The 18,704-nt window shown below is 48.3% G+C and overlaps 1 protein-coding gene across 7 annotated transcripts in view; it reads left to right on the top strand.

Moving 5' to 3' along the window:
* Nucleotides 1-18,704, top strand: part of HUWE1 (HECT, UBA and WWE domain containing E3 ubiquitin protein ligase 1) — a 779,197-nt gene that overhangs the window by 16,824 nt on the left and 743,669 nt on the right. For all 7 annotated transcript variants that reach the window (XM_033921870.1, XM_033921880.1, XM_033921834.1 and 4 more), the window contains exons 3-4: nucleotides 2,684-2,782; nucleotides 2,889-3,095. In XM_033921870.1, the coding sequence (XP_033777761.1) occupies nucleotides 2,684-2,782; nucleotides 2,889-3,095 (306 nt within the window). The remainder of the gene's footprint in view (nucleotides 1-2,683; nucleotides 2,783-2,888; nucleotides 3,096-18,704) is intronic.

Genomic DNA, 18,704 nt, shown 5'->3' with positions numbered 1-18,704 from the left:
CTACCATTTGAACCAATGGCCACAGCTCACCTGGAAAGTGGTCTTCCTTATTGCTCTCACCTCTGCCAGGAGGGTTAGTGAGTTACAAGCCTTAGTAGCAGATCCACCCTTCACAGTTTTTCATCATGACAAGGTGGTTCTATGTACACATCCAAAGTTTCTTCCAAAAGTTGTAACTGAATTTCATCTGTCAGTCAATTGTTCTGCCAGTGTTTTTTCCTAAGCCTCATTTTCATACTGGAGAAACCGCTCTACATACTTTGGACTGTAAACGGGCTTTGGCCTATTACATTGACCGGACAAAGCTTCATCGAACATTTCCCCAACTCTTCATCTCGTTTGATCCAAACAAGTTGGGGCATCCTGTTTCCAAGAGAACGATTTCCAATTGGCTGGTGGCCTGCATCTCGTTCTGTTATGCTCAGACTGAACAGGCACTGGACAGTCGTGTCACAGCCCACAAAATTAGAGTTATGGCAGCTTCTGTTGCTTTCCTCAGATCTACTCCCATTGAGGAAATCTGTAAAGCTGCCACCTGGTGCTCAGTTCATACATTCACTTCTCACTGCTGTCTTGAATCTTTCTACAGATGGGATGGCCTCTTCGGCCAATCTGTATTACAAAATTTATTTTTCTAAAGGCCAACACTCCCACCATCCTATTTCTGTTAGTTTGGAGGTCACCCATACGTGAGAATATGCTGCCTGCTTGTCCTGGGATAAAGCACAGTTACTTACCGTAACAGGTGTTATCCAGGGACAGCAGGCAGATATTCTCACAACCCACTCACTTCTCCAGGTTGGCTTCTTAGCTGGCTTATCTTAACTGAGGGACTGTGTGCCCTACATCAGGTGGGAAGGCACTTGCATATATGCGGTTCGGGCTGTCGTGAACTTTCTAAAGCAGGGGTCCCCAAAGTCCCTCCTTGAGGGCCGAATCCAATCGGGTTTTCAGGATTTCCCCAATGAATATGCATGAGATCTATGTGCATGCACTGCTCCCAATGCATATTCATTGGGGAAATCCTGAAAACCCCGAATGGATTCGGCCCTCAAGGAGGGACTTTGGGGACCCCTGTTCTAAAGTCTTAAAGTGGCGATGCATTTTTAAAGTGGTTCATACCAGGGCTCTGTTGGTGACATAACCCATACGTGAGAATATTTGCCTGATGTTCCTGGATAACACCTGTTACGGTAAGTAACTGTGCTTCCATGTGTTCAGTCTTACTCTCTGCTATAGTCTTATGACTAGTTCTGGAATAACTAATATGCATGCACTGCAGATACTAGTCTGCGCACATGCTCAAGGCCCAGCACAGGAGGCAGATCTTCGGGCACCGGCAGGATGTGCCAGTGCTGGTGCGGAGGCTACACTGAAGTAAGAAGAGGGTTCGGGTGGGTTGGGGGACCTCAGGTCGCGGCGGGGGGGGGGGGGGTTCCCTATGGCAGCGGGGGGTGCCCGATGGCGGCGGGGGGGAATGCCGGTTAGGGGGGGGGCGCTCGCAAATCGAGATTTTGTGAATGTTTTGCTCATCTTGCAAAACACTCGCAAATTGGTGAACTCGTAAACCGAGGTACCACTGTACTCTATTCTATCTACAGCTTTCCATCTTTCCCTCACCTCTGCTCATGTTCCATTTCTATTATTTCCCAGACTCTCACTAACTCACGGGTGTCAAAGTCCCTCCTCGAGGGCCGCAATCCAGTCGGGTTTTCAGGATTTCCCCAATGAATATGCATGACATCTATTTGCATGCACTGCTTTTATTATATGCTAATAGATCTCATGCACATTCATTGGAGAAATCCTGAAAATTCAACTGGATTGCGGCCCTCAAGGAGGGACTATGACACCCCTGTACTAACTATATCCTCTTCCCCCCCCACCTTTCCATGCAGCGTTTGTCACATTTCTGTTCCCCTCTCCACCATCTAACCCTTGTTGCTGTTGCTTCTGTAGAATAGCAGCAATGGCAAAAGCTATAACCACCTTGGAGCTGGATTCTCCATTCACATTGTCAGTTCTGCCCTGGAACAGGAAGTGATGCCAGAGGGGGAGATAATGATAAACTGCACAAATGGAGAGTTTGGCCTTTTGGTGCTGTTGCTGGTTTAGAGAAGCAGCAGCAAGGGTGGCAGTGGGAGGAAGAGTGGGATAGGTCGCAGTGGTTCTGCTGCACAACAGCTTAAACAATCCATAGCATCTTCTTCCTCACACTTGCCACTGCTACAATGTACAATCGGTTCCTACTCTCCCTCACCCCTTCAGTCTGGTTTTTCTGGCTCACATCCTGCAGAATTAAGTGTGTACTGCTGAGGGGAAGTGGGAGGAATATTACTATTTGTACAGGACTGATCGAATAATGACGAGTCAGGTTCTGTAAGGACTGAGCATTTGCTGGCACAGTCCTGCATACAGATCTTATTCCTTCTAGCTTTCTTTGGCAGTGACTGAATTCTTAATCTCAAAAATATTACTGCAGTTTGGAAACTTGTGAATGCTAGAGTGAAAAGGAGCCATCAGATACTCATTGCTAACTTGGTGTTTGAGTTGGCAGAGGAAACTCCTTTTGGTTTTAGCTCTCCTACCCCATTTGTTGTAATCCAGCGTTGGTGCTGTTGCATTCTGTTGATTGGAAAGCCCTTTTTGATGAGAAATAACCAGTTTTTCTCTTTACTCCTAGCCTGCTGATTGCAGGACTCTGATAGAGAAGCTAAAGATTTGTAGTGATGAGCAGCTCTTGTTGGAACTCCAGCAGATAAAAACATGGAACATTGGCAAGGTAGGCAATATCTTAGTTTTCTTCCCACCTATAGAAAAGTTATCTTTGTTGCTAGGTATTGGCAGATGGTTTTGGGCTGCATTTAAATCTTCTGTTTCATTCTCAGTGTGAGCTGTACCACTGGGTGGACTTGCTGGACCGTTTCGATGGGATCCTTGCAGATGCTGGGCAAACTGTGGAGAACATGTCATGGATGCTGGTGTGTGACCGTCCAGAAAGAGGGCAGCTAAAGGCCTTGCTGCTCGCAGTGTTGAACTTCACAGCCCTTCTTATTGAATATAGCTTCTCTCGTCATTTGTACAGTTCTATAGAGGTGAGAATAGTAGGAGGAAGCCTTTTATATAACAAACAAAAAAATCACCCTTAACCCCCGCTTCCCCTCAATCTGTATCGGAACTAGCAGGGTGGTAACATTAGCATCTACATTCATGTGAAAAAATTAGGACACCCCATTAAATATTCAGTTCTTTCTTAAGAAATGTTCACATATCAATGTCAGATCTTTTTTTTTATTTATCTCTGGAAAAGAAAGTGATGTAATTGCAGATAAACAACAAAAAATTTTCTTGATTTATTTATGAAACAAAAGATATCCACAAAAACATGTGTTATAATTGATTATTAAATTAGGACACCCTAATAGCTAGTGTTACCCCCTTTAGCTGAAATAACTGCAGTGAGATGCTTCTTGTAGCCATCTATCAGTCTCTGACATCAGTCTGAGGAAAGTTTGGCCCACTCCTCAATGCAGAATTCTTTCAGCTGTGAGATGTTTGAAGGGTTTCTTGCATGTACAGCCTGTTTCTAATCACCCCACAGCATCTCAGTGGGATCAAGATCAGGACTTTGACTCGGCCACTCCAGTACTCTCCATTTCTTAGTTTTCAGCCAGTCCTTGGTGGACTTGTATGTTTTGAGTCATTGTTACGTTGCAGGGTCCAGTTCCACTTCAGCTTTAATTTCCTTATAGATGGTTGACCTCACATTTTCCTCAAGCACCCTCTGATACATGGTAGAATTCATGGTGGTTTCTGTGATGATGAGCTGGCTATGTCCTACAGCAAAGCATCCCCAAACCATGATAGTTCCACCTCATTCTTCACAGTTGGTATGAGGTTCTTTTCCTGGAATGCTGTATTTGGTGTATGCCAAACATGTGCTCTTTTCTGGTGTCCAGACAATTCAATTTTAGACTCATCTGTCCATAGAACACTATTCCAGAAGTCCTGGTATTTGCGTTCTCTCTGGCAAACTTCAGTCTGGCCTTGAGTTTCTCTTAGAGAGCAAAGGTTTTCCCAGGACAAGCAGGTAGCATATTCTTACATGTGGGTGACATCATCCACAGAGCCCTGATGCGGACAGCCTCGCAAGCAGACTTGCTTGAAGAACTTTTAGAAAGTATGCGACTGCCACACCACACGTGTGTGAGTGCCTTCCCACTCGACCGGTGCATGTCTCCTCAGTTCTAAGTTTTCTGCGGAGCCAAGAAGCCCTCATTTTGATGCTCTGCACTAGAGTTAGTTCTACTCGTGCCTTCTCTCACCATGGCTCGTGTTTTTTCCTTACAGGGTCGCTGTGTTTATTGCGTGTCTCATTTTCTTAAAAAAAAATAAATTCTGTTTATTTTTTTCTTCCTGTCACGGCGGGGCCTACTCCACGGCCTCAGCCTGCGGGCTTCGATTTAGCCATGGCTGTTTTTCATTCTATGTCCCGGCCGGTCACAGGGTTCAAGAAGTGTAGCCGGTGCCAGCGCGCGATCTCCCTCACTGACCCACACAAGTGGTGTGTACAGTGTTTAGGACCTGACCATTGTGTGCCTGCTGTGCTATGCTATGCCCTTAAACGTCGTCGAGTTCAGGTAGACAAAATATTTGGTGGTATGGATAGGCCTTTACCTAAGGCCCTGACCCCGGTTCCAACACTGACCTTGACTCCGAATCCAGTGAAATCTTTGGGGCTACCGCCTTTCACCTCGACCTTAATCAAACCTTCCTCGTTTAGGAAGTCCTCATCTTCGGGGAAATCAGCTAAATCTTCTCCTGAGGAGCCATTATTCTCACTGACTCTCTCGGGTAAGATAGCTAAACCAACTCCTCCGGACATGCCACCCTTAGAACTGGTGGTTTTGAAGCTCCCCAAGAAACGTGTCTGAAAATCGAGGCATCATTCTTCCTCGATGTCGTCTTCCTCAGAGACACTAGCGACACCAAATGTACCAGATTCAGTGGTCTCGGTGCCGGTTTTGCAGAATATGTTGGACTATTCTGCATCAGGAGTTTGGTAATATGCTTGCCAAATTAACTCCTGCCTTGACTCTGCTTCCTGCAGTCCAGCCTGAGCACTCAGCAGTATTACAAGGAGTCGAGTCCTTGGCAGTGCCTCGAGCTCAACCTTGTCACTCTATACAAGGAGTCGAGTCCTTGGCAGTGCCTCGAGCTCAACCTAGTCACTCTATACAAGGAGTCGAGTCCTTAAGAGTGCCTAGAGATGAATCAACACACTATCTTTCAGAGTGCCTCGAGGTACCTTGTTACAAGGAGCTGAGTCCTTTTTGGTATCTCGACCTCATACTCTGTCTTATCCCAGGACAAGCAGGCAGCATATTCTCCCTGATGGGTGACGGCACCGACGGAGCCCTGGTACGGACACTTCAAGAACTTGAAAAAGCTCTTGATACCCACACTGCGCATGTGCGAGTACCTTCCCGCCCGATGTAGGCATGCGGTCCCTCAGTTTCTTAGTTTCCACGGAGCTAAGAAGTCGCGTTTCAATGGCTGTTGAAAATTTTTTATTTCGCTGCCTTCCCGCTCTCGCGGTTTTACTGCCTTTCTGTCAGTTGCTTCTTTTCTGTGGTTGATAGGTTTATTCTAAAAAAAAAAAAAAAAAAATAATTATACTTTATTTTTTTCTTTACCGTTATCGGTTTGGCCTATTGGGGCCTCATGGATTGCCATTTTGTTTTCTCCCCTCTGCATGGCTCTTGTCCCGGGCTGGTTTTTCCTGCCCATTTTTCCTCCACGCGGTTGTTTTATTGTGGAACTTGTCTTCACTGACACCATTCTATTTTAGCAATCTCGGGACCTCGGCCTTGCCGGTTTTTTTCTTCCCTTGCTTTTTTCCTCTTCAGCACATTTTCATGTGTATTCTCCAGAAGCAGTTTCCCGTTGACGCCGCCAGGAATCCGGCACCAGTCGACGCCAGTGAACAGGTACCAGAAATCTGGTACCAGGCGATGCCAGTGTTCCGGTACCCAGCGTACTTCTAGCACCGCTTCTCTGGTCTGCACCTGTGATGCTTCTTCTTTGGTAAGTTGGTTTTCTCCTTTAGACTTCAGGTCATTGTAGCATTGAGTCTAACCCTGCCGACCTTTTTCAGTCCTATCTCTGGCTCCGCTTCGATGTCGATGACTGTCTTGATATGTGCATGTTCATCTTCGAAGCGTGGAGCGACACCGATGGTATCGATCATGAGCCAAGGATACCGGTGTCCCTTTCTTTTCTTCTGTTCCGGAGCCACACCGATGATACCGGTCATGGCCCCTGGGTGCCGGTGCTTTTTTCTTTCTGTTCTGGAACGACACCATCGGATACCGGTCATGGACCAACGGTACCGGTGTCTTTTTCTCTTTGTTTGCTGGGGTTTAACGCCATCGTACCGGTCATGGACCAATGGTGCTGGTGTCCTTTTCTCTCTGCTTGGGGCTTAACGCCATCGGTACCGGTCATGGACCAACGGTGCTGGTGTCTTTTCCCGTCTGCTCCAGTGGTGCTGTGTGCTTGATACCAGCTTTTTTCATCTAGGGAGTCTTGCACCTTGATACCAGCGATGTATCCATTGGTACAGGCTCTTCATTTTTAACAGTGTTCCTGTCGGTGATATCGACGTTTCTAATTGGTGTCGACCTCCCTGTTTGATGTCGACTTCTCTCTCGACGTCATATTACTGTAATCATGTCTGATCGATGTTGCAGTCCATATCGATATCCAGGCCGATGTCGGACTTTCTTGTTGACATCGACATGTTGAACTGTGATTCCAGTTGTTTGGGTTGTTAGCCCTGTTGACATCGTCTCTTCTAGTGCTGCCCGGTTGAGTTTTTTTGATTCCGGGGACTTTTTCACTTGAATTTTCTCTGCTTTTGACGACTCCTATCCCATGACACCAGTTACTGCTGTTACCGGTGTCGGTATTGTTCTGGTATGGGAAAGCTTTGCAGTCATCAAGCTGTATTCGGCCTTCAACTTTGACTCCTTGATAGTCTTGGCTTTGACTGATTGAGAGGCTTGGTATGTCTTTCAGAACTACGCCCCATCTCTCTATGAAGTGGTGTGTGCTTCTTCATCACATGTGCTTTTTTCCCTTGAGTGGGGTTCGCAAAGCCTTCATAATTGCACCATTAGGGAATTTTCTGTAAATGCATTCCTTTGGGAGTTGACTTTGTATAGTCATTTCTTTCCCTACGGAATTTATTTTCATTCCTTGTCCTTATCTCCTCCAGGGTGGTTTGCTTCCCTTCCTGGATCTCTGTGGGGACTTTTTGGCACGTCCTATGAAGTAGTTCCCATGTGTCTTTGTTTCCTTCCTGGTAGAGTTCCTCCTCACCACTAGTGTGTCGTCCTCTGTCTTTCTGGGCAGAGTGGACAAAGCTGGGAGCTGGTTAGCCAAACCGGCTTACTAGATTCCCCTACTGCCTGAATGGTTTTCCATTTATTGGTGTACACATTCCATGTAGCTGCTTTTCCATTTGAGTACCTGTTGTTTGTTTATGGTTCTGATCTCAATCTGAGTGTCTGTCTTTATCATTACTCAACAGGCCAATTTATTGAATGTCTGATTTGGGGATATGTTACTGGGGCTGTGCTGGAACATGTTTCCTCTACATTATGGACCTGTTGAATTTTCTCTGGCCACATCTGTGTAGCAGTTTTCACTGTCACGGTGGCTATCTTAATCTTCCTGTACTCCTACGAGCCTAGGCTCTCCAAGTTTTCTTCATCTGGAGGCTTTATTCATTAATCTTTTCTTCCTGCTCTCAGATTCTGTTTTCTTTTGAGAGTCTGTGTGAGATCATAGTCCTTCCTGTTTTCTCCTGCTAATTCACCTTGAAGGGTTCTCTTCGATTACTGGTCTTTCTCTTAATTGTCAAGGCCACTGGATGACTCTGTTTTTTTCTGGATTTCAGACCTCATGGCTCTGCTTCCTGATTTTCCGGGCAGCCGCTACAGGCTCCAATTCATACGGCTTTCGAGCTTTGGTTTTCAACCGTACTCCTTAACAGTTTTGGGTTTTTTCCTCCCAGATTATTGAGGGTGTGTCTGATTGTGCTGGCCACATCTATTCGATTACAGGGCCTCCCTCATGTCAGCAGTGGTCATCAAGCTGCCTAAGAAGCATGTCTCGAAGTCGAAGAGTCGTTCTTCATCTGAGGCTCTGGCTTTGCCAAAAGTGTCAGATTCCCCGGTCTCTTCAGTCACGTTTGGAGGCTCTCATCCAGACCATTTTGGATCGCCAGCTAGGCAATATCCTTGCCAAACATGCTTCTGCCTCGACTCTGCTTCCTGCAGTCCAGCGTGAGCAAGCAGTATCACAAGGAGTCGAGTCCTTGGCTGCGCCTCGAGTTGAGACTCCTCACTCTATACAAGGAGTCGAGTCCTTGGGAGTGCCTTGAGAGGATTCCACATTTAATAAGCAAGGAGTCGATTCTTTGTGAGTATCTCGTCGGGAGCATAAGCATGCTATTGAAGGAGCTGAGTCCTTGTCAGAACCTCGAGATACCTTGACAGCAGGAATTCAATCTTTGGTGGTGTCTCGATCTCCAGCCTTCGTTCCTTGCATAAGGCTTCGCCCTTCCTGAGGCATAGGGCAAAGATTCCTCGACTTCCTTTTCAGCGAGACCTGCCTGGTTCGAGGCACAGTTCACCATACCAGTCGAGGCATCCATCGAGGCATAGATCCTCTTCTCAAGACACGCCTCGTCGCTCTACACCTCGAGGTTATTCGAGGCTTTCTACTCCAAAGTCGAGGATGCCTCCTCCATCTGCTTTTCCTGCGAGGGATTCTTCTCCCAGTGAGTTGTCTATAACTGCATATTCAGGTCTCAGGTGTGAGTACTCCAAGGAAGCTTCGCCATCGTTCTCTGCTTTTCAAGGCGCTTCAAGGTCACCTTCTCCTTGAGGTCAATCTACCTTGAAACATATCTCCTTTTCTTCGTCAAATGAGTAAAGCGCTCAAGATTAATTTGGACTCTGATTCCAAATACACTACTTAGTATTTAGAAGAGATGGGTATGTCTCGACCTCCTGCAGAGTCTCTCAAAATACCCATTAAAAGATTCCTCTCTCTCAAACTTTCAAGAGGAACCTTGAAACTCCTTATTCCATTCCTGCCGTTCCAAGCAAGCTGGAATCCCGTTACAGAATGGTCCATTGCAAGGGTTCGAGAAGTCTCAATTATCACATCAGTCCCTTCTTGTGGAGTCCTCTTTGAAAAGGAGCAACCTTGCCAAAGTTTATGCCACTGTCCCTGCTGGAAGAGAGGGCAGGACCATGGACAAGTTTGGGCAGTTTGTATCAGAATTCTCTTATGGCAACCAGGGTTTTGAATTACAACTTTATATTCATTTCTTATTTCAAGCATTTGGTTGATACACTGCCTGCATATTTCAAGTATGTTCCTCAACATTGTCTTACCGGTTTTCAGAACACCATTACTACTCTGAATCAACTTCATGCATCTCCTTCAATCTTTCTGTGATGCATTGAGCTTGCCTCGAGGGTCACCGCCTTCTCAGTGGCCAAGCGCTGGCTTGCCTGGCTTCGCACTGTAGACATGGATCCTAATCTACTGAATTGCTTCGCCAACCTTCCTTGTCAAGGCAGTGATTGTTTGACTCCATCGAGGAAGTCACTAAGAAATTGTCTGAACATGAGAAGTCATTTGCTTCCATCATTTGTCCTAAGCCTAAGCCTTCCCACCTCTAAGGGTTTCAGGCCTATACCATCTTACCAGCGGCGTTTCCCACAGAGGACTGCTCCTTATACCAGGGTGACTCCTAAGAAACCCCAACAGCGGCAGTAGAAACCTCAGACTTCTGCTGCGCCTAAGGCCTCTCAGCCTTTTTGACCAGTTAACTATAGAGCATAACCTATATCGTTCTGCCTCTGTCCTCCCCCTTCCCATTTGAGGTTATCTCCATCATTTTTACCAATGATGGGAGATCATTACATCAGACCTCTGGGTGCTGTCCATCATCAGGGAAGGATACTCTCTTTATTTCATCCAGGTTCCTCCAGATCTGCTGTCAAGAGAGTATCCTTCCAATCCATCTCTGACCGCCCTTCTTCTTCAGGAAGCTCAAGCTCTGCTTCGTCTCCATGCCATCGAGGAGGTTCCGCTGAAACAGCAGAGTAGGGGGTTTTACTTCCGTTATTTCCTAGTTCCGAAGAAGACTGGCGATCTGCGACCCATTTTGGATCTCAGAGCCCTCAACAAATTTCTTGTCAGGGAGAAATTTCGAATGCTTTCTCTGGCATCATTGTACCCCCTTCTAGATCAGAACAATTGGTCATGTTCTCTAGATCTCAAAGAGGCTTACACTTACATTCCCATTCATCCAGCCTCTTGACAGTTCCTCAGATTTCAGGTTAGGAATCTGCATTTTCAGTACAGAGTACTACCTTTCGGTCTGGCTTCATTTTCCAAGAGTGTTCACCAAGTGCCTAGTTGTAGTAGCAGCAGCTTTGCGGAACCATGGGCTCCAGGTGTTTCCGTACCTAGACAACTGGCTCATCAAGGATTCCACAGCTCAAGGGGTTATTGTAGCGACCCTACGGACTACTTGGTTTCTACAAAGTCTAGGGTTCGAAATCAACTTTCCCAAATCCCAGCTACAGCCCTCTCAGAATTTACAGTTCATCGAAGCTATCCTGGACACTGTCCACCTCAGAGCTTTCCTTCTCAACAAAGTCAAGATGCTCTTATTCGTCTCTGCCACAAGGTGTCGTCTTTGACTACAATTTCAGCAAGACACATGATGCTTCTCCCAGGTCACATGGCCTCTACAGTTCATGTGACTCCTTTTGCCAGACTTCACCTCAGAATCCCTCAGTAGACCCTGGCATCTCAGTGGGTGCAGGATTGCAACCCACTCTCTCAACACATTACAATAACTCCTTCGTTAGACAGTGGAGACTGGTGGATGCTCTCTTCCAATCTCTCCAGAGGTTTACTGTTTCAAACACTCCCCCATCAAAATGTCCTTAAGACAGATTCCTTGACCTACGATTGGGGGGCTCATCTCGACGGTCTCCATACTCAAGGCCATTGGTCCAGCACGGAACGTCAGTGTCACATTAATCTGTTGGAACTCAGAGCGATTTTCAATGCTCTCAAAGCTTTTCAACATTTTCACGACCAGGTAGTCCTCATTCGGATAGACAATTAAGTAGCCATGTACAATGTCAACAAGCAGGACAACAAGGATCGATCTCTCTTTGTTAGGAAGCTCAAAAGGTGTGGACTTCGGCAATCCATCACAACACCTTCATGAAAGCAGACTACATTCAAGAAGAGAAAAACTGTCTGGCAGACAAATTGAGTCGTCTTCTGCAGCCTCATGAATGGACACTCAATTCCTCGCCTCTCCATCACATTTTTTTCTCAGTGGGGCACTCCTCAGAGAGATCTCTTTGTGTCTTCACACAACCACAAACTGCCTTGGTTTGGCTCCAGGATATACCCTCCTCATCGCCTCAAGGCAGATGCTTTCCTTCTGAAATGAACAAATCAGTTTCTCTATACATTCCCTCCATTTCCTCTGATTCTCAAGACTCGGTGGCCCAGGCAACCTTGGTTCTCCCTTCTACTTCAACTCAGCAGCAGGGAGCCATTGCTTCTACCAGTTTTTCCCTCTGCTTACACAGAGTCAAGGGTCTCTACTTTATCCCAACCTGCAGTCTCTACACCTGACAGTTTGGTACCTCTCAACCTAACTGCCACTCTACAGTCCTTTCAATGTGTACAGCAGTGATTCCCAACCCTGTCCTGGAGGAACACCAGGCCAATCGGGTTTTCAGGCTAGCCCTAATGAATATGCATGAGAGATTTGCATATGATGGAAGTGATAGGCATGCAAATTTGCTTCATGCATATTCATTAGGGCTAGCCTGAAAACCCAATTGGCCTGGTGTTCCTCCAGGACAGGGTTGGGAACCACTGGTGTACAGGATGTTTTAGAGGCTTCTAGAAAGTCTACCACTAGATTTTCTGCTTGGTGTACCATTTGTCACAAGGAACCTCAATCTACCTATTTGTTTTCAGTTTTGGAATACCTGTTCCATTTGTCTCAATCAGGCCTCAAATCCACATCCATTTGAGTCCATCTCGGTGCAATTGCTGTTTTTCATTAGCCTATCGAAGGGAAACCCCTTTCGGCTCATCCTGTGGTTTCCACAATAACTGATGTATAGAGCTGTTAATCATTAGCTTTTAACTTTGTTAGTTCTACTTAATTTGTAGCATTTTTAATCATTGTAAATCGCATAGAACTTCACGGTCCTGCGGTATATAAACTGTTATTATTATTAAATTTGCAGATGACACTAAACTGTTCAAAGTTATTAAAATGCTTGTAGATTGTGAAAAATTGCAGGCGGACCTTAGGAAATTGGAAGACTGGGCGTCCAAATGGCAGATGAAATTTAATGTGGACAAATGCAAAGTGATGCACATTGGGAAGAATAACCTGAATCACAGTTACCGGATGCTAGGGTCTACTTTGGGGATTAGTGCCCAAGAAAAGGATCTCTGTATCATTGTAGACAATACGATGAAACCTTCCGCCCAATGTGCGGCCAAAAAGCAAATAGGATTCTAGGAATTATTAAAAAGGGATGGTTAACAAGACTAAGAATGTTAGAATGCCCTTGTATTGCTCCATGGTACGACCTCATCTGGAGTATTGCATTCAATTCTGTTCTCCTTATCGCAAGAAAGATATAGTGGCACTAGAAAAGGTTCAAAGAAGAGCGACCAAGATGGTAAAGGGAATGGAACTCCTCTTGTATGAGGAAAGACTAAAACAGGGCTCTTCAGCTTGAAAAAGACGGCTGAGGATGATTGAAGTCTACAAAAATCCGGAGTGGAGTAGAATCGATTTTTCACTCCGTCAAAAATTGCAAAGACTAGGGGACACTAGATGAAGTTACAGGGAAATATTTTTAAAACCAGTAGTAGGAAAATTTTTTTTTCACTCGGAGAATAGTTAAGTTATCCCAGGACAAGCAGGCATGATATTCTCACATGTGGGTGACGTCATCTACGGAGCCCCGATGCGGAAGCATTTTCAAGCAAACTTGATTGAAGATTTAAGTTTGCTCTGCTGCTCCACGCATGCGTGCCTTCCTGCTCCACTAGGGGGCGCATCCCCTCGTGGTCTCCAGTTCAAAATTTTCCGCTGAGCCTAGAAGTCGTGTTTTTTTAGGCTCTGCCCCAACTGCCTTCTAGCACCGCAATTTTTTTCTTGTTTTTTCTTGATTAAGTCGCTGTGCGCAAATTTTTTCTTTTTCAACTTGATTCCTGCTTCATTTTTCACCGACCCGGAGGCTTCCGGGTCCCCGTGGCCGCGTGGCTACTCGAGCCGCGGCCACTTTCGTTTCTATGTCCCGGCCTTTTACCGGCTTTAAAAAGTGCACCCGGTGCGAGCGGCTTCTTTCCATCACAGACCCGCATCGCCGGTGCATCATTTGCCTGGGGACCGCTCATCCAACCGACTCCTGCCCCCAGTGTGCTACTTTCCAGAACCGGGCCCTCAGTCGAAGGAAAGCCCGCATGGCGGATCTTTTCGCCCCAGACCAACCCTCTACCTCGGCCTCGAGATCGGCCCCGGCCTTGACCTCGGCCCCGAATACCTCGGCATCGCCTCGAGACTCGACCCCGAAGTCCTCGGGACAACAGAAAACCTCGGCTCCGGGTAAGTCCCCTCTTCCCTCTTCAGGTTCTTTACCAGCAAAGAAACCAACCTCGGGGACACCGGCGACGCATGGCGGAAGCCCCATGCTTTCAGCCCCGGCGAAGCCCTCCAAGCCTTCGGGCCGTGCCTCCACCACATGGGAATACTCTGAAACGAGGTCGCCCCCGGTGGAGTGCACCGAGGCAATGGACATGCCTTCGATGCTGTCCGTGCCTGTCTTCCAGGACCTACTCCGAGCAATGATCTCGTCGGAGCTGTCCGCTGCAATGGCCCATCTACAACCGGCCTCGACCCCGCATGTGCCAGACCAGCCTGAGCCTCGCGTCGAGCCACCTCGGGGAAAAGTGCGCAAGCTCCGCCGCATCTCATCCTCCTCTGACTCCTCGCCGAGGCACCCGAGGCGCTCTCCCTCCACAGACCGCCACAGGGCAAAACGTCGTGCTAAACCGACAGAAACCTCGAACCGCCGTACCTCCAAGAAGGCCCGGAGTTCCCCCACTCTACGAGGCCGTTCCCCTACACCTCGTACGGGACCGCTCAGGGTGGCGGAGTTATCACTCTCCAACCCGCGCATCCTCCGAACTCCCCCTCGGACCGGGGCTGTGATCCGAGGTGTCAGGCTTTCACCGAGGGAGTCCGGGTCGAGGTCACCGATTCGACATCGATCGGTACCCCGAACCCCGGCATCGTCTCCGAGGGGCTCCTCGAGACGTCGGAGATCCCCGACCCCGGAACACTTTCACAGTGCTTCCCCAGTTTCAGAACGTGGATCGGAGCGGGAACCTCGATACTCGAGGGAAGCCTCCCCCTCCTTCTCCACCCGACGGATGTCTCGTTCACCGACCCCACACGGGGCCTCGGGAACACCCGCCCATCCTTCACTCGCTTTGTCCAGGACATGGGCCACGCTTTGGACTTAGACCTCCAGTCCGACTCCAGATACTCAAAGGAGTACCTAGCGGAGCTGGACATGCCATCACTGCCCAGAGAGTCCCTTCGCTTACCGCCTAATCCGGTACTCCAACAGGCTTTCTTCAGGAACCTGGAGACCCCCTATATGGTCACAGCCGTCCCCTCCAAAATGGAGGCCAAGTACCGTACGGTACCCTACCAGGGGTTTGAACAACCACAGCTCTCCCACCAGTCGCTGTTGGTAGAATCGTCCCTGAAAAAGGCTCACACCTCCCGGGTCTCAGCCACGGTCCCCCCAGGTCGGGAAGGCCGAACCCTGGACAAGTTCAACAGGAGACTATATCAAAATGCGATGATGGCCTCTAGGGTGCAAAGCTACACTTTCACCTTCACATCCTACCTCAAATACCTCATCGGACTACTGAGAGCCTTTGAGACTGACTTACCAGCCTCCCTTCAAGTTTCAAGTTTAATCGTTCTTGATAAATCGCCTATTTAGATTACTAGGCGATGTACAATAATAATAACATTAATTAATAAAAATAAAACAGATAAATGTTAGTGTTACAAACCAAACAAAAATTTGTGGTTAGTTAAAATTTAACAAACTAAACAGACTAGTGTAGACAAGACTTTACAGTAAACTTGTGGGTAACTTACACGACATGTGAGGTTAACATGGGGAATAGTTACAATTTTGATAGAAGAGAAGAAAGAACATAAAGGGTAAGTACAAAAAAAAAGGGTTAATCTTCGCTATTTGTGAAATTTAAAATTGTAGTTAAACAATCATTAAGTTTTTAGCAGTCCTGAGATCCATACGCGTCTTTAAAAAGAAAAGTTTTTAATGTTTTTTTAAACAGTGTTAAATCTTTTAGTTCTCTGATGTATTGTGGTAAAAGATTTCAAGAATGTGGTGCCATAACTGAAAACATGTCGTGTCTTCTAGTTCCTATCATTTTAATTGAAGGCACGGCAAGAAGATTAAGAGATGTTGAACGAAGTGAACGTGATATACTATAAGGGATAAGCCATCTGTTAATAAATTGAGGTTCCTTAAAATTTAACGCTTTAAAAACCAAAAGCAATAATTTAAAAGTGATGCGATGACTTATCGGAAGCCAATGGGATTTAATTAGTAAAGGGGTAACGTGATCATATTTTTTTGCATTGTAAATTAACTTCACCGCAGTGTTTTGCCAAGGAGCGTTTAGCCTGCTTGTAGAGTCCCTCTCCAACCTATGCCTCCATCTATTCCACGCGGCCTACGATGGCTTCGAACTCTCCTCCAGAGAGGCAGCCTTTGCTATCGCCATGCGCCGATTAGCTTGGCTGCGCCTGGTCGACATGGACCCCAACTTACAGGACCGGTTGGCTAACCTCCCCTGCGTGGGAAAAGAGCTGTTTGACGACACTATCGAGGCGGCTACAAAATGCCTCTCTGAACACGAACGCTCATTTGCCTCCCTTGTCCGGCAAAAGCCAAAACCGCCCGCGTCCAGGCCATTCAGGGCCCCTCTGCGCCGCTACCCGCAAAAATCCACTCCTGCCTTCTCCCGGCCTCCGCCCAGGCATCCGCAAGCCCACCATCGGGCCCCACCCAAATCCCAACCGTCTGCAACTACCAAACCATCCCCGTCCTTTTGACAGGATATGCGGAAGGGGACTGACCCTCTCCGCCAGTGTTCCAGGCTCCCTACCTATCGGGGGCCGCCTCAGAGCTTTTTACCCTTACTGGAAACAACTCACGTCGGACGCATGGGTCCTTGGCGTGATCTCATCAGGATACTCAACTTTCGAGCCATTCCCCCAGACAGCCCCCCAGGGAAGTGCCCTCCCAACCGAACGCTGCTACCACTACTCCTCTCAGAAGCTCGAGATCTGCTTCGCCTGCGAGCAGTGGAGGAGGTTCCCCCCGACCAACAGGGGAAGGGCTTCTACTCCCGTTACTTCCTGGTACCGAAGAAAACGGGAGACCTACGCCCAATACTAGACTTGAGACGACTCAGCAAATTTCTGGTACGGGAAAAATTTCGGATGCTTTCCCTACCGACCCACCAGCGGGAGACAGCGTATCCAGATTGTTCCCGAAGAGAGGCAGCATGGGAGCCCTGCTCCGCCCCTCTCCCTGACCGAAAGGGAAAATCTAAAAGAGCACAGCGCCAATTGCGCTCAGCTGTTCGGCGCGCCTTTGTGAAGCGCCTGCAGTGACGACAGTTGGATTCTGAAGCTAACAAAATAACAGGCTCCAATCAGCAGGAGCACACCAGCACTTTACGAGAGCGATGGAGGACCCAGGATCCCAGAGGTACTTTCCGGTATACTGCACAGAGTGTAATATGTACGACTACCTCCCCTTGGGAAGGCGGGAGTACATATGCAGTCAGTGTCAGGAACTGGAAAGCCTGAGGATGGAGGTCGGCAGATTGAGGGTCAGGGTCCAGGAACTGGAGGGACTGGAGGGACTGCGCACCACAGAGGAGACGAGCTGGTCAACTCAGAACACAGACGGAGCAGGCCCCATTGTGGACCAGGTGAGAGACCTCGAGAGATTCATCCAGGAGGCCTATAGGAAGGTGGAGGAACGGGACCAGCAGCTGCACAGACGGATGTCGGCAGACGAGACCCAGGATCCACAAGGCGACACTGGGGAAGGACCTAGCGGAGGAACCACGCAAGAGGAGGAGACCGCGACTCACCGGGACCCTGAGGGAGAGACACCGCACTACACCAAGGACACGGACCTGAGGCAGAGGAGGTTGCTGAGGAAAGGGAAGTCTGCTATTGTGGTGGGAGACTCGATCTTGAGAGAGGTAGACAGTCACGTAGCTGGAGGAAGGGAGGACCGGCTAGTGACTTGTCTCCCAGGGGCCAAGACACGAGACATCACTGATAGGATCGAGAGGATCCTGGACGGAGCAGAGACAGAGGAGACTGCGGTAATAATCCACGTCGGAACGAATGATGTGAGCCGGAGGAACTTCAGCATGGCCACACTGACTGACCAGTTCAGGGTCCTGGGACGAAAGCTGAAGCGGAGCACACGGAGGATAGCATTCTCGGAGATCCTGCCTGTACCGAGAGCAGATGCAAAGAGGCAGGCAGACCTCCAGGCTGTGAATGCATGGTTGAGGAGATGGTGCCAGGAGGAGGGCTTCCACTTTGTGAGGAACTGGACGTCCTTCTGGGGAAAGAGCAAGCTCTACCGGCGGGACGGCCTGCACCTGAGCACAGCGGGAACTAGACTACTGGCAGCCAATGTGAGGAAGGAGATCGAGAGGGCTTTAAACTGAGGAGAGGGGGAAAGCCGACAGCTGATCTGATGTTGACGCTTCGGACAACAGTATCCAGAACAGATGCTGAACGGGCTGACTGCAGGGAGGAAGCAGAGGAACCGGAGGATCTTATGATCAGACAGCGAGGGAAACATCAGGTAAAGGGAGCTTGCTGGGAGAAGACTAAGGGGCATGGAGACACAGGGGGACTGGGTGGCACGAGGGCGAAAGCTGAGGGCAATATAGAGGTACCACAAGGCGAGGGGGATCAAACAGAGGCTCAAGGGATGATAGCCCAGGAGGGGGCCGGTAGGGCTAGAAAACCCAGAGGAAAAGCGGGGAAGTGGGGTGGCGGGAATGTGGGGAAGCTGAAAGCTAAGAGGGTAAAGGGCAAAGCAGAAGCACAGGGAACGGGAGAATTGCCCGAAATCCAAGGGCAGGCGGCCCAGGTAAATGCAGAGGTGGAGGAAAAACGACGGGACCTACGGGACCTGCGGTGCTTATACGCAAATGCAAGAAGCCTCATGGCCAAGATGGGTGAACTAGAAGTCGTGACCAAGGGGGAGGACCTAGATATAATTGGAATTGCAGAAACCTGGTGGACAGAGGAAAATCAATGGGATGTGGCGCTGCCGGGGTACAAGCTCTACAGGAGGGACAGGACCCACAAGAAGGGGGGAGGCATAGCACTATATATAAAGGACTCTATCCACTCGGTCGGGATGGATATGGCAACGAAGGCAGAGGGGCTGGAATCGCTATGGGTC

The sequence above is a fragment of the Geotrypetes seraphini genome, chromosome 1 (genome assembly GCF_902459505.1).
Source record: "Geotrypetes seraphini chromosome 1, aGeoSer1.1, whole genome shotgun sequence".
Lineage (NCBI taxonomy): Eukaryota > Metazoa > Chordata > Amphibia > Gymnophiona > Dermophiidae > Geotrypetes > Geotrypetes seraphini.
The sequence above is the reverse complement of the archived record's forward strand: the minus strand, read 5'-3'. Positions and strand labels throughout refer to the sequence as shown.